The 20,478-nt window shown below is 50.1% G+C and overlaps 1 protein-coding gene across 1 annotated transcript in view; it reads left to right on the top strand.

Moving 5' to 3' along the window:
- HS6ST2 (heparan sulfate 6-O-sulfotransferase 2) overlaps positions 1–17,771 on the top strand; it is a 120,489-nt gene extending 102,718 nt beyond the window's left edge. Inside the window, exon 2 of the mRNA XM_062612763.1 lies at positions 14,890–17,771. Coding sequence (XP_062468747.1) covers positions 14,890–15,592 — 703 coding nt within the window. The 3' untranslated portion in view covers positions 15,593–17,771. The remainder of the gene's footprint in view (positions 1–14,889) is intronic.
- The last annotated feature ends 2,707 nt before the right edge of the window (positions 17,772–20,478 follow it).

Consider the following 20,478-nt stretch of genomic DNA (forward strand, 5'->3'; position numbering starts at 1 on the left):
CACTCTGGGGAAGTGTGAGTGATAGCATCTCTCCTTAAAGTCTTTTTCAGCTCTCACATGAATATATGGAAGAGTTCAATAATATTCTAGGTTAGAAAATGGGCATGCATATATATACATACATATATCTTTAAAATCTATATTCTCTCACTTTCTTTCCCCTTATTTATGTCGAGAGAGGAAGCCAGTAACTGATTTCAGTGTATGGTGCATCCAATATCTTTCACATAAACAGAAAAAATATGCTTCCTCCATTGGTGTGATGAGACCAGGATGCATTTAAGTGTCCAGAGACAATATCATTTTGTTTAAAATCATGGGAAGAGAAGCCTAGTCTCAGTATGTTGAAATGATTGGTGGGGGTGCTGCTGTTTTAATGACAGGATGGCAGAGATGCAGCCAAAGATGCTGCTGCTGTGCCCGAGCCCTAGCCCACATCACCGCTGTTGGGAGCCCACACTGCTCCTGTCCCCGTCCCTGCTTGCATGTGGTGCCAGGAGACCCTGCTCAGGTGGCATTTGGCTGTGTGTTAATCTGGCCCCTTATGGATGGCTCAGCCTGCAGATACAGCACAGTAGAGCAAGCTCAGGTTCAACACCCAGTGTAGTTTCATGGGAATTAATTGTTCAGATAAATTGGGTAGAGCATAGTATCCTAATGTGCTCAGTGGGAAGAGGCACCGCTGCCTGGGTTTGATTGGATTGTGTGCAATCTGGGGAGGAATTAGATTGGTTTAGATTGACCCCTCTGGGATGGGCACTGAGGAGGAGGCTGCTGGCACTCAGCTGATTTTCAGGTTTATTTATTGCAGCAATCCAGCTGCTGGTGTACCTGAGAGCAGAGCCTGTGCCGCTGCAGTGCACTTCATGCTCTGGAGCATCCCTTTGCTGAGCTCAAATGAGAAAGCATTGATCTGCCACAAACCAGGCTGCGCACCCCAGCAGCCGACCGGGGCTTTGGCTTCTCCCCCTGGTATCCAAATACCCAGGTAGGCTTCCCTGTGTGTTCAGCGGCTCCCTGGAAAGGGTTTGTGAAGGCACCCATGCTCTCCAAGGCAAGTTCTGCCCTTGGGCCCCGCCAGCTCTACAAGCCCCCTGTTTGGCTCCCTGCAGGAGGAGGTTCCCCAGATGGGCTCAGAGGACCACCACAGGTCTCACCACCTTCACCTCTGGATGCCAGCGTGTCGCTGGGTTGAGTGACAGCAAGCAAATCTGCACGCAAGAGCCAAAGCCCACGTGGCAAAAGCTTTTCTGGCCAGCAAGGCTAGCCAAGCATCACTGTCTGCAAAGCTGGTGCCACCCCCTCCACCTCTGATGCTTGACTCCTGGACACATTTCAAAGCAAAGTGGGAAAAGTTTGGGGTCCAAAGGGGCTGCGCCTTGGCCCTTGTAGCATCTTCCCTTGTTTGTCTTTGCAGGAATACGTTGACATGTAGTGACATGTGATCATTTATATGTAAGGACATGCAGTAATAGGACAAGGGGGAATGGCTTCAAGCTCAATGGAAGGTCAGACATGAAGAAGAAGCTCTTCCCTGTGAGGGTGCTGAGGCGCTGGCACAGGGTGCCCAGAGAAGCTGTGGCTGCCCCATCCCTGGCAGTGCTCAAGGCCAGGTTGGACACAGGGGCTTGGAGCAAGCTGCTCTAGTGGAAGGTGTCCCTGCCCGTGGCAGGGGTTGGGGCTGGAGGAGCTTTGAGGTCCCTTCAACCCAAACCAGGCTGGGGTTCTGTGATGTGACATCCCAGGGGTGCCTGCACAAGGGTGAATCGTGGGAGCTGAGCTGGTGTTACCAGCACGATGAGGGGGTGCCTGTCCTCACAGCCCTCGCTGGAAGCCAGCTTGATGCTGACGCTGGGAGAAGAGGGTTATTACTCAGTACTACGAGCGGTGAGAGGAAACGTTCAGCCTATTACACTCTGGGACACCTTCCCAGAAAGCATTTCCTTGCAGTAATTACAGCACTGATGCCGTAAGCCCCAGCAGTGGCTCCCCTTTGCAGTGCTGGAGATGAATGGAGCAGAGCATCAGCAAAGCTCCCCGCCGCTCAGTTTGGCCATAGCCTGTTAACTCAGAAGCCTGTTCACCGGGGGCACTGTGTGCTCCTCAGCCTGACGTGGCCACACACAGCAGGATGTCAGCCCAAAGCTCGCCATGGTCACTGCTGGAACTCTAGGGATGCTGCCGCAGCTGAGTCACTCAGAAGGGACCGGTCGCTGCTCGGGTTGGGCTGGGAATCAGTCAGCGGGTGCTGAGCAGTTGTGTTGGGCATCACGGCTGGTCAGTGTTTGTTTTGCTTTCCCCTTTTAGTTTTATGTTCTCTCCCCTTATTTCCTTTATCATTATTATTAGTAGTATCATATTGTACTTTAGTTATTAAGCTGTTCTTATATCAACCTGTGGGGTTTACACTCCTTTGATTCTCTCCCCATCCTGCTCAAGGAAGGGGGAAGCTGAGCGAGTGGCTGCTGGTGCTGAGCTACCATCTGGGTTAAACCACGACAGTGCCGAATGTACCAGAGGGGAAGAGGAGAAAATCTGGGGAGTTATAACTGATAAGAGTGGGATTTGCTGGGGAAGACAGTGATAAATCCTTCGCTGAGATGGGGCAAGGTCACCTCTTTGCTCCCTCAAGTAGGGTAGTTCCTCCTCATCCACCTTTCATCCTTTTTCCAAGGCTGATGCTTTCCTACCTCATATCTGCCCTGCTTTTGGGGTGTGTAAGTTGAGCTCTGTTTTGTTTCCTCTGCATTTGCTTGGGGGGTAACTTGCACTGAGTTTCTCCTCCCCAAGCTGCACAGATTGCAGCGGTTCCTATGGGATGGGGAGATGCAGTAGAGGCAGGACTTGCTGATTGCTGAACTGTAAATTTGAGCTGGAAAATGTGGCTGTACTGTAAAATTCAGGACACCATCTGTTTCATTGCTTGCTTGCAGTAACATTTGTACTTGATAATTAAAATGTCACACACATTTTTAGCCAGAATAATCCGTGGAGGAGTAGAGCTGTGTCTCCTGAAAACCATTCAGGAGATGCTCACGGATAGGAGCGATGATGTTTTGAAGCATCTCTCGATGCTCATAGGAAAGTTTTGCTTCTTTTTAGAATCATTTCTGATTCTGAGGAGGAGGATACAGTGATGGAGCAATGGGCAACTTCGGAAGGAGCTGTGAATCTCAGAGAATAACCCTGGATATAATGTGGTTAATTTTGCTTTAGGTTGGTCATGCTGGAGCTGGGCTGGTGGTGCCTCTCCTGGATTCCTTATGGCAGTGGTAGGTTAGCTTTGGCTTGAAATCCATAAACACATACTGTGTCCTAGCTGATACCTGTGCTGAATGCGTCGTCACTCACCCCCAGGAGAGCATCCGATGAGGTTTTGGCAGCTCAGTCTCTGGTTCCCAGGCACACCACATGCTTGGACTGTGCAAATGGTCCTCCAAGCACAATGCAACGGACGCATCCCTGCATGGGTTCAGGGTTGTGTAAGAGGCAAAAGTGTCATTTTCCGTAAGTGTGGCTTTTCAAGGACATCAACCTAACAAATTCAGAGTGAGTAACACGTGCTTTTGCGGAATGTGTGAGGAGGCACTATGGGACATGGGAAACGGGAGGTTTGGCCTCTCTTTAATGCTTGCAAAGCCTGGCTTGCTTACCTGATGTAAACCCCCTCCCAGCTGAGTTTTGACACAACGAATGCATCTACAGGGTTTTATTAGGAATGCTCTGTGCTATTCCAGGAGCACTTTCAATCCAGTTATGTCAACTGCGTGCGAATGAGGTTTTTAAGGCCCTGGTCTGCTGGGAGACATTTGAAGCTCGCCGCTTTACGGCGCATCAGTGTGTGCCATCAGTCAAGATTAAAGATGAGGTCTGTGGAGGAGCTGCAGTGAGCACTTGAGAAACTTCAGTGAGTGCTTTCCGAGCTGTCTCCTGCCCTAAATCAAACATTTAAGGGCATCCCCCATCCATGCAGACCTTCTTGTACATGAGAGCTCGAGGTGCGTCGTGACAGGGCCGGGTCCTGAGCTTCTGCCAGGAGACTGCGTTGTGATGTGGGAGGGAGGGTTTGAAATACTCGGATTGTCTGCTCTGGAATTACAGTTTTGGTCCCTGGAGTAGAAAAGTGAGTTTAAATCATGAGCGCCACGAGCCTCAGTGATGATTACGGGAATGTTTGCGAGTGACTTAATCAGTAGAGTTTGTCTGAGTGGCCCATTTTAATATTATTGCACTGATTAAGTTTTCTTAGCTAATGTGTTTCATTTCCAATTCAATTAAACGAGAATCCCCTACCATTACATGATATTACTGAAGTGCCCTGGTGGGGCCGGAGCACACTTGGTGTTTTCAATTGATACAGATTTCTTCATTATACAGTCTCATGGTGCTGAATGAAATCAATGAAAGCTTGAAATTAAAATTGCACCAAGTTGCAGCTGTAAATATGGTGCCTGCTCCTCGGTCCCTCTTTCAGCAGTCGCTGAGAAGGTTTTAGTATCAGTTCATTCACTGCATCTCAAAGACGTTTTCAACAGATGCTGCCTCCCTTTGACAAACTCTTAGAAAGCCTGGGAAGGATCTTCCTCGGCTTTCTGTGTGCCCAATGACTGTGATAAGCAAAATAGAAGTTGCATTAATGTGCCTTTTTTGTATGCTGTATATCCTTGCTTTAGCTTCTGAAAGCCCTTTTGTGCAGCCTATCGTGGGATATATTAACCTGCATATGGGAGATTATCTGCAGAAAGCTTGTGAAGGAATTAACATCACATGTTTTCATGTGAGCCAAACCTCCTCCTTTTATGTGTTACGGAAGAGAACTGAGTGAGCTCTGATATAGTAACAAGTGATTTTATAAAGACCTCTCTGGAGTGAATTCCATGATGCAGAGCCCTTGGAGGTGATCATCTGCTTTCTCCAGCGCCGAGGTGGGATGTTCAATGGAACACACTTTCTTCTGTGAAGGAGCTGGGAGGGGTGTTCCTGCAGTTCAAGCAGCCATTAGGAACCTGCAAGGAGTGCTCAGGAAACGCAGTAAATCACAGCTCCTAAACACGCATTCCTGCCTTCATACAACAGACAGATGTGTGTGTGTCACGCAGAGCCAGGAGCCCTCTGCACCCTTGTGCTTCTACCTCCTGGTAACAACAAAACCCACGGGTGAAGTGCACAGGGTTCAGCAATCTGCTTCTTGTGCACGCTGCGGGTGGCTGCTGGTCCCCAGCCCCAGGGGCATGGGGCAGGGTCGGTGCAGCAGCCCCAGCCTCGTGTTTCTGTCCCATGCTGCTCCCCATGGCCGTGCAGCAGCTCGTGCCCTCTGCTCATGTGCTGTCTGAAGGATTGGGTTCACTGCATTATTGCATTGCATTATTAGAGCGTTTTCAGCTGGTCAGAGGTACGTGGCTCAGCTCACTTAAGACATAGCTAAAATATACATGGGTAGAAGGAGAAAGCTTTTTTCTTTAATCCTAAATATATGGGTTTTATAAACAAGACCCTGTTTTTCTAATTTTATACATATATATATAAAATAAATATTTTAGCATAGTTATTCTGGCTCCGTAAGTGCAATGAAAATGTTAGCCTTGGCATATCAATCGTGCTTTACAGATGACTGTAATTTCCTGAATGTCAAAACTCCAAATTTTTCTACTAAGCAAACTTTTCAGTGGCAAAATAGATTGCCTCTATAATACATCACTGTGTGCAGGGAAAAATGAAATCTTTATGTACTGTATTATGAATCAATGAGGCATTAAGATTCTTGGAAGGGTGAGTGGACTCTGGAAAATGAAAAACTGCCACTATTCCCTCTCTGTAAACCTCTGCTTATGGAGTGTAGGCTTTGCAAACCTCTGTCTTCTCTGCCACAGAAATATCAGTTACAAGTTGAAACCAGTTCCTGCAATGGCGTTTAGCTAGGGTAAATACTGTTGTAAATATCTGATGTATAGCAACATCCTGTGGTTATTTAGCAGCTCTTCTGCAGCGGCCTCCTTTGAGCTCTGGGAGGTCTGCCCTGCTTTGTAATGAATCCGCCAGAGCTCTGCAAAAGGGGAGGTGCTGTCCTGTGCCAAGGACGGAGACGCTTCATGGAACCCCAGCCTGGTTTGGGTTGGAAGGGACCATAAAGCTCCTCCAGCTCCAACCCCTGCCACGGGCAGGGACCCCTTCCACTGGAGCAGCTTGCTCCAAGCCCCTGTGTCCAACCTGCCCTTGAACACTGCCAGGGATGGGGCAGCCACAGCTTCTCTGGGCACCCTGTGCCAGCGCCTCAGCACCCTCACAGGGAAGAGCTTCTGCCTAAGAGCTCATCTCAGTCTCCCCTCTGGCAGGTTAAAGCCATTCCCCTTGGCCTGTCCCTACAGGCCCTTGGCCAAAGCCCCTCTCCAGCTTTCCTGGAGCCCCTTCAGGCACTGGAAGACTGTTAATAGGGTCTCTCCTGAGACCTTAGAGCAGTCTTGCTAGGGGATAATTGCCCTTTAGCAGGAAAAGCACTTTTCAAAGCCATTACCTTGCATGCTGCTGAGGCCAGCATCAGCTCATTATCTAGCAGTATGGAAACCTAACGTGCTCTTATGCTTCTCTGCCACCTTCTCTCTCCTGCCCTTGGCTTTTACCTCCCGTGCGCAGCTCATTCGCTACCCTCCATCCAGTTACCTCTATCAGATAGTTATCCTAATGAGGTGGGACGCTTTGCTGCTCTGGGTAGATTATGGTGGGCGATAGATGGTTCCAAAGGGCACTTCAGTCCTATTCCCAGCAGGCTGGGTGGGTGGGAGGGATGGGTCTGGGCCCCTCTGCCCAGCGCTGCCATCCCTTCCCATCACAGACTCCCGGCTGGAGGCGGCGGACTGGGGACTGAGTCACTTCTGTTTGCTGAGTCTAAAAACGGAAACTTGCTTCTCTTTTTATGCACCACTAAAAAAACCAACCCAGTAAGTAGAAAGGGCACTGTTCTGCTGAATTGGTTTTGAGCAGGAGCATCCTGCAGAGAGCTTAATAATACAGGCAATTATGAAATTAATGCCACTCTGGCGAAGCTGCAGGGCAGCTTTCCCCTCTGCAGGCACTGCTGTGGACAATTAGTTTGGGGGTGAGGGTGGCTGGGAGCATCTGCCTGTGTGAGGCTGCAGGGTTGGTACTTGTTCAAAGCCTTGTTTTCATCAGCTTTGTGTGCATGTGCCCTGCTTGCACATACATGCACATGTACCTCGAGCTGCAGAACCACAGTGTTATCATCCTCTGTGCCTGAGAAACGCTGCTTTCTTTGCACATCTCTCCTGTTTGATTGTTTCATGGGCAATGATGGGCTGGGGAAATTGCCGTTCTTGAACAATCCAGCTCCTTTTTATAGGTTCCTCTGGCACTTTTCTCCTGCTGCCGTTACTATGGGTAGGCTGCTGGCTTCCTACCCCCACCATTAGTGTTTCTAGACAAAACATCTCTGTGATTCATTGGGTGCTGATAGAAGTGAAAACATAATGATTACTTAGAGGAAATGTAAATTTACGTTTGCCAACGACTTTAATTCACAGTTCTGAAATGCTTCTCTCCTCCCAGGCCCTTGTATGGAGCTAATGCATGACTTCGATGAGACATTAGGCAGAAGCTCTTCCCTGTGAGGGTGCTGAGGCGCTGGCACAGGGTGCCCAGAGAAGCTGTGGCTGCCCCATCCCTGGCAGTGTTCAAGGGCAGGTTGGACACAGGGGCTTGGAGCAAGCTGCTCCAGTGGAAGGGGTCCCGGCCCATGGGTGATGCGTCTCAGCTGCTGCTGGTGCCATACACATCACTGCTGCGAAGCATCTGGGGCCGATCTGGAGGAGATGCAAGCACTCGATTCCCAGCACTGCATCACCGAGCTTTTGGCCTCATCCCCGTGAGCTGTGCTGCGGGAGCAGCTCTCGGCAGGGAAGCTGTATTCCCGTTTCAGGGGGGTTTCCAAGCGTGCAGGGTTGAGGCTGGAGAGGCTGCCCCAGGATGCTCACCCCTGTCCTTTTAATTGTGTCTCTAGGTGACAAAGTTCATTAAGAATCAGGGTGAGTCACAGGATTTAAATGAGCGCTTTTCCCCTCTCTGAGCCATCTCCAAACAGATGCCTGCCTCCAGCAAATGAGGCAGCAGGGGTGTTTCTCTTGGAGGAACAATTTGTGGTATTAGAAAATCATAGTCTCAGTGGGCCACTCATGATGGGCTTTAACCTCAGCTACTGGGAGCGGAGCCTCCCAGCACCCAGTGCGGTGCAGGTGAGTTTGACTTCTCGTAGGGATGCGGTGGGCACGATGGATCGGCAGGGAGAACCCTCTGCCTGAGGTTAAAACCCATGGGCAGCTTCGGAGCCGTGCGCAGAGGGGTTCGAAGAGCAGAGCAAGGAATGTGATTCGTGCCCTCCGTGTTCCCGACCTCCCATGATTGTCCATGACTTTGATGTCAAATTACACAGAGGAGGGACGTTCCGTGAGCAGTGTGGGATGCAGGAGCCTGCCTGCAGCAGAGGTTCCGTTCAGTGCTGGAGTGGTGCAGGAGGAAGGGATGAGATCCAGGCCATGGGCACGGGCCCGCTGTGTAGGGAGAGCTTCCTGTGGTCGATGAGCTGTGTGAGAAGTCCCAAAAACCCCATTGATTGCTCAGCTTTTAAAAGAACATCTCTTGACTGCTCCTTTATGAGTGCCCTGCCCATGGCAGGGGGTTAGAAATCAATGATCTTAAGGTCCTTTCTAACCAACCCATTCTATGATTCTAAATGAACCCAGTGGGGTTTCATTCAGTGGCATGAGTGGTTTATGGGCAGGGTGGGAAGGACACAGCCTTGGAACACAAGGAGGTCCTTGTGCTGCTCACTGGTTCTGGTGCCTTGTTTCTGGTGCTGAAGCACCAACCCTGTGATTACTTTTCTGGTTTTCATAGCTCCATCCTTAATCCTTTGCATCGCATGCGGAATCTCTGCTGAAGGTGTGTAGTTCCTTTGGTTGGCTCTTCTGCTGGATGTGGTACACATCTGACCTGTGCCTTTGCTCCTGCCCCCTCGGAGAGAACTTTCCTTTCCAAATGTCCATCTTCACCGGGAGCATAACTTGGTTTCACAGTTAATGTAATGCAATTGTCCTGTTAATGTACCACAGACTCCATGGGACTGGGGGGAAAGAAATCCCCCAGAATAGGAAACATTCCCCCATCTCCACCCAAAGAGATGGGCACACTTGTGTAAAATTGCCTCCCATTCACTGCTCAAGCTTGTCTGTGACACCGGACCATGCTAGCCAGGCTTGCTATCTGGATGGGCTTCGCCTAGATACAAGCCAGCTGAATGGGTAGCCTTAACTTTGCTGTGTGAGGGGGACTGCCCCAGGATGTTCCTGGGGGTCACATCCCTGTGTTTTCCCAAAGCTTTGGTTTGGGGATGGAGGTTGGGATGTTCTGGTGGCTGCGGTGCTCCTGTGCTGTAGGATTCTCACCCCCTGTAGCCTCAAAAGCCCTTCTTGCTAGAGCTTATTTCTCAGTAGGGATGGGAAGAGGTCCCTCGGTCCCTCACCTCCTGATCCATACGCTAATGGATGTGATGGTGAGAGGATGCTCAGCTGTCAGTTCCTTACCTCATAGTTCCATCAAGCCAGGCTCAGGTTTCCAGGCTGAAGGCATGGCAGGGTCTGACCTCCAGCCTCTGTCCCCCAGCAGGGATCAAAACTGCTCAGCCTCAGCATCAGCGGGAGCTGAAGCCAGCCCCAGCTGTGGTGTTCAAGGGAATGGTACCTGTTTGAGCCCCACAGCCGGTGCTTGCAGCCCCTCCATTGGGGTTAAAGTGCTCTGGGAGCACACACAAGAGTTAAAGTCACCAGACAAGAGTTTCCTGCTGAGCCCGTTGCCACTGGCATGCAGCCCATGGCTCTCAGGCCTGGGGGATTGCTCAGGGAAGCTGTGGCTGCCCCATCCCTGGCTGTGTTCAAGGTTGTTGCTGCTTTGCAGTCCTGCTTTGCACAGCTGGGGCAGTTGGGTTGGGATGAGGTGTGTTCTTACCTTGAGAGGTTCTCACCCATTCTGGTGCCTAAGCAAAGTCGCCCCTTCTTCACCTCATTTCAGCACCCTATGGGCCTCCTGAGCACCCATGTGGGTAGCTGCGCATCCTTTCCCAGCTCTGAAGTCTCTGTCTTTGTGCTGCCATGCCCTGGGTTTTCACACTGCCTCCCTTCGACTTCACGTTATATATATTCTGTTTCCTTTAATGTTACTGGTTTAGAAGCTTGCTACAAGGATGCTTTTAGAAAGAAATCATTAAACTCGAAGAAAAGCTTCTGATTCATGCCCTGTGCTGGGCGGGGGCCGGGGCTGGCACGGATGCACTGTGTGACCACAGAATTACCCTTCAAAGCGAGCAGATGGCTCAGGGTCAATAAACCCCTCAGAGAAATGCACAAAGGACTTTGAGGTTCCAGTTTGCTTCATGGGTTCTCTATGGGCTGAGCAGGAGGGAGAGAAGGGACCTCTCTGGGCTGGGGCACTGGGCAGGGGAAAGCAGGTCTGGCTGCTGACAGCCGCACATTTCTTGGTCCCTTTCAACAAAAACCATCTTAGAATCATAGAATAGTCAGGGTCGGAAAGGACCTTAAGATCATCCAGTTCCAACCCCCTGCCGTGGGCAGGGACACCTCACAATAAACCATCTCACCCAAGGCTTCGTCCAACCTGGTCTTGAGCACTGCCAGGGATGGAGCATTCACAGCCTCCCTGGGCAACCCATTCCAGTGCCTCACCACCCTAACAGGAAAGAATTTCCTCCTTATATCCAATCTAAACTTCCCCTGTTTCAGTTTGAACCCGTTACCCCTTGTTCTGTCACTACAGTATCTTATCTTAGCAAAAGTCATCTCATGGCCAAATGTCAGGCAGGGGCCTTGTGCTGGACCTCCCGTGTGAGGTCTGTGGATGCTGCCATGGGGCAGCACCGCTTGTGCAGGAGGAAGAGGGTAGAGCATCTTTATGACCACACTGGGTATGGAATGGCCTGGGACCAGCTGTGGGGCGCTCACGTGGCAGCAGCACCACCCCAGAGGTGGTGCCTGTACTGGGTGAGCCAGAGGGAGCTGGGTGAAACGTGGCCTTCCTGGTGGTGCTGGTGGGCCAGGTGGATGCAGCATGAGGCCTGGCATTGCCACAGCTATGGGGAGGCCAGGGACCTCTCCTCTCTCCATCCCAGGCTTGTAGCACATCACCCTGCCTGTCCCTGCCATTTCCCTTCTCCCACCCATGGGTAGAAGCATCAAAGCATGAAGAGAGCGCAGCTTTCACACCCCAGCAGATGATGTGAACCATTAGTTTGGTGTTCATCTGAGGGGAGCTTCTGGCTTTTCCCGAGCTCCCCAGCGGTAATGGGTCGTGCACAGATAATTCACAGCTCCAGCAACGCTCTGGCTTCAACCTTGCAGCGAGGCGATAAATGGAGCGGGTGATGCAGCAGCATGGGAGGATGCAGCGTGGGGAGCAGGCTCTGCGCTGTGGGACTCTTTGGTTCACACCTTCCTCGGGGAATAGCTGCGCACAGGGAGATACCAAAGCAAGTGATTGTCACACCAGCTGGCATGGCTCCAGGGTCAGCCTGCTTTCCGAGCTGCCCCCGAGCTCCTTTTGTTCTCTGCTTCACAGGCATTGAGCTCGACTTTATTGGAGAACCCGTGTTTCTGGTAAGTGCAGCTCTTTAAGTTGGAGGGATGATTCACAGTCAAGTTTGAGTGCTACCTGCAAACGTGTTGTTTCAGGCTCTGAAGCACTAGCTTAAGGAATGGGCAAGAGCTCAACACCCCCTTGTTAAGACAGCAGAAAGAACAAGCTGTTAGGTACAGAGCTAAAAATAATTGCAAAGCTTTGAGTCTTCCTCCCAGTTGCAGCAGGAGGATGCTCTAAGTGCTGATGGCCGAATCCATCGCTGGCACAACTCTGACTGGACGATGCATTAAAGCTCTGGTGACTTTCTGAAGCTTAATTCAGATACCCACAGAGTAATGTGGCTGCTTTCCTGGAGCCACCCTGGTTTCTAGCTTGGATGAGAGTGTCTTGGGGCAAATCCAGAAGGTGGTGTTCCCAAAACAATGGTATGGTGTTCCCAAATGGCATGGTATAAATCACAGCCGCAGGCCTGTTTGCAGGGAGCCATGCTCCAGCCAGTCTGAATCTGGGTTCCATCTAGACTGAGGCATCCCATACGCATCTCTGCTCATGGCCTGGCTTCCTGAGCGTGGGGTGCTGGGGGGAGCCCGCCCAGACACCTCCGTGCTCACTGCAGGGTCCAGTGAGCATCTTTACTCAGGCTCCTCCGCCTCGACCGCAGCTTTCATCCCTGGCAGGCTCTGATGGAGATATCTGCCTGGCTGAGGCCGCCGGCCACCTGGGGTGATGGTGATCCATTACCACGCAGCTCCTTCTGCCAGCACACAAGTTTTTAGTCATCCTTTAGTTTTTACAGCAGCAGCCAAGGGAGGCGCTTTGTCACTGCCTGTGACCAGTGCACAAAGGCACAGTGGCTGAAGAGTTTGAGCTATAATAAAATGCTCACTGTATCGATCTTGGCTCAGGATTTGTTTCCCTTCTTGCATTAACTCCCCATTGATTTCTGTGGTGACCTTAGAGCACATGGTCTGGTTGGCCTTCTCCCTCAGCCGGCAGCGTTCCCATGCCTGCACCCCACTTCCCTCCCAGCCTCACCCAACTGCTGATGGGCCAGGTTGTACCAGGTGCTCTGGGGTAAGCAAAGCTTTGCTTTTGCCTCCTTGGTTTTCAGAGGTTTGTTGATACCTGTTAGTTGCTGTAGTTAGTATAGGGGTTGGTGCTGTATGGCATTAACCTGTTATAGCTTGAGGATTGGGTCATTATTTTAGTGGAGAATCCCAATAAACTAGATCCAAGGGTGAGGAGTCCTGGCAGGAGTTCAAGAAGGGGCTTGGGTTTGCCCTGGAGATGCTCTGTTTCCCCATGTTGGGGGCCCCAACGAGGCTGTGTTGTTGCTGCATCTAAAGAGCCTGCTGCACAAGCATGACCTGGGACAGCAACTGGTTGGGGTGATGGTGCTTGTGGAAAGTCCTTTCCCTTTGCCAGGCTGGGTTCTCCAACACTGCTGCGATGAGGCAAAGATGAGCAGTGTGAGGTTGGCAGCTGCCAATTGTACGTATGATGTGAAAGCGAGCTTTGTCCTTGCTCCCTCTCAACTCCAGCTCTCAATGTGAAATCATTTAGTGGCACTTATGGGGAAAAGAACCTTCCTGTGGGTCATGGCGGGGCTTTGGCCCCCGTTTCCTGTATGGATCTGTGGCCAAAGCCCTTGGAGCCAGGCGGATGCAGTGGCAGCAGTGCCTGGGTGAGCGCAGGGACAAGGATAGTGCTGACTGCAGTATCCAAGCTCTCCAAGCAGGAGGAGCCGTTGTGTCCGGCTGCTGACACTGTACTGAGCTCCTTGGCTTTGTTTGGTCTTGCAAGTTTATTGTACTTTCTACTTGCTTAATTATTTATGAGCTTGGATGCTCTAAATGGGAAGAGGAATGGCTGCTCTCCAGCCTTCCTTTCTCCTGTGCTGCTGGATGCATTTGGTGCTTGTGATTCTCCTTTTAGTCCACCCAGAGACAATTTTCTGTAGCACATTGACATCTAGTGGCTTTTCTGCTAAAGGAAACGAGAGGGAACAAAAGCCTGGCTGCAGGGTGCCTGGTTGTGATGCCACTTGGGAAAGCAACTGAATGTCCCTTCTCCTCCTTACGCAGCACCAAGGACATGGCAGTACCACTCTGGGGGCTCGGGGCTCCTGAGGTCCTCATCCCAGAGGATCGGCCTTCCCTGGCAGGACAATTTGCTTATTGAGCTACTTTAGATTCTGTTTACTTAAGCAGATGGCTGGTATCCTGCCATCATTATATCCAGCATCATTGCTGAGGTTATGGTCATATTAAAGGAGGTGCAGAAATGATGCTCAGTGGGTATGGCTTTAGTCCCACCCAGTGGTGGACAACACAGTGTTTGATGGTGGATATTAACATGCCACACAGAGGGATCTCTTAATGCTGTAAGGTTGAGCTTGCAGCTTTCCCAGCTGCAATGCCTGATGGGCTTCCCTGCAGCAGCAAGGGCCATTTTTCTGTTGCTCCAAAAGCCAGCACCTCCCTTTGAAATGTTTTCTCTAACAAAATGCCGTAACACATCCCTTAATATCCTGTTAGTCGCTAATCTCTCCTCTCTCATTGATGCAGTCCCTGTGTCAGGTGAAGGCAGGCAGGTAAAATGGGATTTTCCAGGGCTTTTCCAAGACCCTCATTTCAGTGCAAGAGGGCTGGGGCTTTGGGGCACATCCTATTTCTCTGGCCTGCAAAAGGAAATGTCTTGTAGGAAATGTCTTCCTCCTGGGTGTAAGTGCTGCTCTGGGGCTCGTGCTGCTGAGACCCACGGCTGCTCGCTGGAGCATGAGCAGCCTTTTGCAGACTGCATAAACTTGTCAGCGCAGCTCTGTTGTACAAGGAGAATAAAAAGGCAGAGCTGTTCCATGCCCTGCTTGTGCTGGGGCTTATATCCTGGGAGAGATGTGGATCATTTTCCCAAGGTCTGGGCACAGCATCAGTTGAGGCATAGGCAGGAGCATGGGCAGCCCAGCATGGAGCTGGTTCATCTCCCTCAAGTTCTGCTCTGTAGAGGCAAAGCCCCTTAAGCAGGCACAGATGTGTGCAGGTAGGTAAGCCCCTTCCCACTCCCCCCAGGCAGTTTGTTCTGCCATCCTTCCCCCTGCAGCGGTGAGCACACTGCAGCAGGGCTCCTGCAAGCCTCTTGAGTGCATCTCCAGGTTTCTATTGATTCTGAATGTTAATGCCCTGTGTGCTGGAGCCACATGGGAATAACGGCTCTGCTTTCCTCTCCCCACGGCAGGAATTTCTACTACATCACCATCCTGCGTGACCCCGTCTCCCGCTACCTGAGCGAGTGGCGCCACGTCCAGCGAGGAGCCACGTGGAAGGCATCCCTGCACGTGTGCGACGGCCGGTCCCCCACCACCGAGGAGCTGCCCAGCTGCTACACGGGGGATGACTGGTCGGGCTGCTCCCTGCAGGAGTTCATGGATTGCCCTTACAACCTCGCCAACAACCGCCAGGTCCGCATGCTCTCCGACCTCAGCCTGGTGGGGTGCTACAACCTGTCGGTGATGCCCGAGGAGCAGAGAAACAAGGTTCTGCTGGACAGTGCCAAGGAGAACCTGAAGCGCATGGCCTTCTTCGGCCTGACGGAGTTTCAGCGCAAGACTCAGTATCTCTTTGAGAAGACTTTCAACATGAACTTCATCTCGCCGTTCACGCAGTACAATAGCACAAGGGCCTCCAGCGTGGAGATAGACGAGCAGACTCAGCGGCGCATCGAGGCTCTCAATTTTTTAGACATGGAGCTGTACGACTATGCAAAAGACCTGTTTTTGCAGCGGTACCAGTACATGCGGCAGAAGGAGCACCAGGAAGCGCGGCGGAAACGCCAGGAGCAGCGCAAGATCCTGCGGGCCAAGCAAGCGCTCCTGAGGGAGCAGGGCGAGAACAGCTCCAGCACTGACTACATTGGGAACGTGGAGCGGTGGCGGCGGTAGTTGGGGGGCACGCGCCAGGCACTGGAAATGAAGCAGAGCCCGCCCCAGCCCGCACATGGGACAGGACCCAGTGACGCTTCTCGAGGGTTTGAAGCAAAAAAGAAGGTTAAAAACGTTGCCTTTGCAGTTGCCTTTTTGTTGTACTGTATGTGGAACACTTAACCTTAGTGTGTGACTGAACTGTCCTTTTTAGGTTTCGGTGGCAGGAGCCAAGCAGGCTCATCGGAAATGGTTGCTTGGACCTTTATTTAAAAGAAAAGGGAATAAAAAGAAAATCCTGACGTGAGGTCTGGGTACAAAATGGGATGCTGGAAAATGTGTGTGATGCTCGGCTGAAATCTCTCTGGAAAGCAAACTCATTTCCTAATAGCGAGCATTTAGCATACTCTCACAATACAGTATATGAGCAAAAGCTGTTCCCTTTGATTTTATCTTCATTTTCTTTGAATAATGTGCTTTCAAGGGCACCGACTGCTTCTCGTATTTACCAAGTTAATGAATGGACAGTGAAGGGGACAATAATGGTCTAGAGAAAATACTGACTAGTTTTCTGTATAATATTGGCTTTTAAAAGGAATAGAAGTAATTTCTCTAGTTATATAAATCTTGGAAATTTTAAACTTTTTCTACCTACTGCTGTTTAGAGTTTTAAGCTTGGTCTATCTCATATTAATACTAATGAAGACATACATGCTTTTCGGAACTCAATGCCAATGTTAAAGACACTGTTCCCAGCGGCTTTCAGGGCAGTTTGATTTTAACCATTCTGGAAAAGTTACAGCATATTTTCAAGTTCGTTTCATAAAGCCTCTTCCAAATTTGAACCCTATGGCAGTGTCTCATTTTAAGTCTTTCTTACCCATTAGAATGCATAATGCTGAATTTTCTCGTTCCTTAATAATTGGTGGTATAAGCTAGATGGAATTATGTTGCAGCTATTTGTGTAGTGTCTCTAAAAAGTCATAAACCTCTCCAATCCCAGCAATATTCCGAAGAGAATTGCTCAATGAGGGAAGTAGATTTACACTTGAATTAGGATTTACTTCCAGTAAATCTCTGCTACACCGGATAAGAACAGGGCTTTTTCTTTTTTTTCCCTACGCTCTTAAGCCCTTCTTAGCGATGAGAGGCGAGTGATGACTAAAAATGATGGAAACCAGTTTTACCATAGCCATAATTAGGGTGACAAGGTTGCACAGGGATGCAGCAGCTTCCTACCCCTGAGCAGGCTTTGCCTGGGGCATAGGGTGCAGAGCTGGAGGTGGACCCGCAGCCCTTCAGCCTCACCAAGACGGAGCGGGAGAGGAGAAGGGGCCGGAGGTATGAGGGGCTCCTATAAATCTCTATGCAAAAAACACAAGGAAGAAAACCTCTGTGAGGCTTGTGCTCTGCATTCAGCAAGTTCAGACGTTCTGTAGTAGCCTGCAACGCTCCTCAGCTTGGCACTAACTGGCAATCTCGGTGTGGGCACATGGGGATGGAGACACCCCAGCTCCTTATCCCGACGCACACGATGCTTACAAGGCTCACTTGCACTATTGCCTTTTGCCTGTAATATCCTATACACCAAGAGGAATGGGGGAGGCATAAAATGAGGCAGAAGGCTTTAAAAACACCTTCATGGCTCCACGGCTCAGTTATCTGGCAGTGGTTTCATATGTGATGTTCTGTTGTGACCTGGGAGGCAGCGATGCTGCCGGGGGCAAGCGATGAGTAAAGCAGCAGCAAACCAATACCCTGCGTTAGCAGCTTGGAAAAGAGAAATAACTTCATGTACAGCAATTTCTATTTAGTTTTTTTCTTAGGTGAGAACTGCAGTTGCCAATATGATGTCTGGGTTGTACTTTGGTTTTCAAAGGGGGGAAACAAATCGCTGTTCAAACGGAAAGGCACTGCTGTAAACAGGATGAACAAGCTGGAGGGCCTGTTGCAGAAGGTGCATTTTGGTTTTATGCTGTGGTGTGCATGGTTTACAGAGACTAGTTGCATTTTCTTTGTGTATATTGTTTATTGTATATAGGGGATGTATGAATATAAGGATACCATTTTGTCAGAACCATATCAGATTCTACTGATTTCCACTGTAGACGCTGTCTTATTGTGTAGATTTGCAGGCCAATCCACTGACTTTGATTGTGTAATTTAACAATAGAACTGATAAATAAAATTTAACTACAGACTCGTGATTTTCATGTGATTATTTCCTTATCTGACAACACAGAATCCTAGAACCAACCAGGTTGGAAAAGCCCTTTCAGCTCATCCAGTCCCACCGTTCCCAGCACTGCCAAGGCCACCCCTAACCCATGGCACTGAGGTCTCGTCTCCACGGGGTGTGAACACTTGCAGGGACGGTGACTGCAGCCCTGCCCTGGGCAGCCTGTTCCAATGCCTGAGCACCCTCTGGGGCAGGAATTGTTCCTCAGCTCCATCTAAACCTGCCCTGGTGCAGCTTGAGGCCGGTTCCTCTTGTCCCATCCCTTGTTCCTTGGGAGCAGAGCCCAGCCCTTCCTGGCTCCATCCTCGTGTCAGGCACTTGTAGGGAGCCATCAGGTCCCCACTGAGCCTCAATTACCTGGTATTCCTGGCTGAAGTTTAAAGAGGAGATGTATCAGCTTGCCTACTCCTTCCCTCAGTGATTGCTGAAACAGCAATTGCACTGGTACCTGTCACATCTTATCCAGGCTCTGATCACTTTGGATAATGTGTGAATTAGAAAGATGACATCAAAAAGCCCATCAGTTGTTTTTTTTACTCAAAAATAACATAATTGGAAGCAAACACATATTACAGCATTACTAATACCGTGCTATATAAAGAGGTTGCGAAGTTCATTGACAAAGTGGACTGAGCAATAACAAACCAAGTTGTGATCCCAGGAAAGGTGGGATGCAGGCTCTGTGCCTGCACAAACCCTTCCTGAGCAAATAGCACAACTGCTGAACTCTTCCCTATGGAATTCAGTTCTGGGTTTCCTCAAGCAATCTCCCTGTTCCAGGCTCATCAGGGAAGAGTGTAATCTCCTTTAAACCATTCCTGGAGTTCAGAGTCAGCTCAATGCCATCGTGCTGATATTGCTGCTCTGCTGCCTCTAGAGACCGAGTGGTGTTTTCAGAGCTGAAATCGAATTTGGGTCTAAGCTTCCAGAGGATCCATCAGCCAAATTACCCCAGAAACCCTGTCATGTGGTTGAGCTCTGCGAGGCTGCGTTAGGCCAGGCAGGTGAGGTTCTATCGCTGCTCCTTTGGGGAGCAATGAAGAGCTGAAACAATATATATGCAAAGCAGTTATAATACTAGCAGAGGGCTGAGCGTTCATTTGCAGAACGGCTGCCATCCCTTAGTATTCCCAGCTTGTGGAATTTGTATCTTCTTTGTATGACTGCAATAAGGTTTCCACTTGCAAGCTGATATAAACCTCTATATAAACTGTATGAAGTACAGAGGTTTTTCTGATGGGCATTCATGGATCAAGGGCTGCAAACCATTGCTGGCACAACATTTACTCGAGAACAGGGTTTCACCATGGCACACTTTTGGTGCCCAGTGGCACAGCTTTAAATTTGCCACTGAAAAGTATATTTTCTGGTAAGTGAAGTTTGGGAATGATGACAGCTGTAATGAAAAGGGATATAGAGTTCAAGGGATATAGAGGCCAAATGATTTAGGCCAGTTTCCCAGGGAAGGAAGGATGCTCCTGGCTTTTGGAGCAGGGTCTCCACTGATGTCCTCACAGCAGGAGCCTCAAGGGGCCTCTTTTCCCCCATTGCAGTCGATGCCTGGTGCTTGGAACAGCAACAGCTCTGTAATGTTATTAGGGGAAGCACATGGGAAGTATTATTTTGTGTGATATAAGCAGGTGGATAGGGGGGTAACACCATGCAGTAGATGTGTGCTCCACAGGGGGAAATTGGGAATATCCCCTCTGGGCATGGCAAGCTGGGAAGTGTATTAATAGACATCATTACATTAGAATAATTGCTGTGGAATCAGCAAGTGCGTTCATAATCTTTAATGCCTGAGAAATCTCACACAGTTTCAAAATAATTAAAAGTGGGATTAATCTAGATGCCAGACAAGGCCTGCCTAATTGCTAATGAATGGAGCTGTTGGAATGGCTGCAGCACCCTCAGCAGCATCAGCGACCCCAAACTCAACCCTGGCAAGGTCCCCCCAGGTCCAAAGGGAACGGCTCGGCCAGTCCAATCCAATCAACCCGGGGCTGTGAACAAAGCCCCAGGCCCAGCCCCTCGCCCGGGAATTCCTCGCCCTGCTCAATCCCATGGGATGCGCCTGATGCCGGCGCTTGGCCCTGCCCGCCCCTGCCTGTGCTGGGCAGGATCAGACCCGCAGCGGGATGGATCCTGAGCGGATGGGCAGCGCCCGCAGCCCATGGGATTTCCCTCTGGCTGCTTCAGGAAGAGGCGTTTGGGATCCTGAGCCCCTGGCGTGGAGCGACCTCGTGGAGCCCTTTGAGAGGCAGGAGGGAACCTGCACCGGAGCCAGGTAGGGCTGAACCCAGGTGGGAACTGGGGAGCACGGAGCCGCTCGCTCAGCCCCTGTGCCCTGTGGGAGGGATGGGAGGAGAACGGGAAGAGTGGGAAACACAAGTGGTTGGGAGAGAACAGTTTAATAAGTGAAGTGCAGCAGAATGCTGCTGCTACTAATAGTAATAACAGTGGTAATAATAGCAGTTTAATAAAGTACAATGGAATACTAATAATAGAATTATAAATAACATAGAATGGAATACTACTACTAATAACAGAAGGTCAATAGAATACAACTACTAATAGTAATAACAACAATAATTGCCAAAGTAAAATAATACTGCTACTACCTAGTAATGTACAGCGGAATACTAGCACTAACAACAGGATGCTAATA

This window comes from Pezoporus occidentalis, unplaced genomic scaffold (assembly GCF_034315485.1).
Source record: "Pezoporus occidentalis ecotype Australia unplaced genomic scaffold, CSIRO_AGI_Poc_V1 ctg161, whole genome shotgun sequence".
NCBI lineage: Eukaryota > Metazoa > Chordata > Aves > Psittaciformes > Psittacidae > Pezoporus > Pezoporus occidentalis.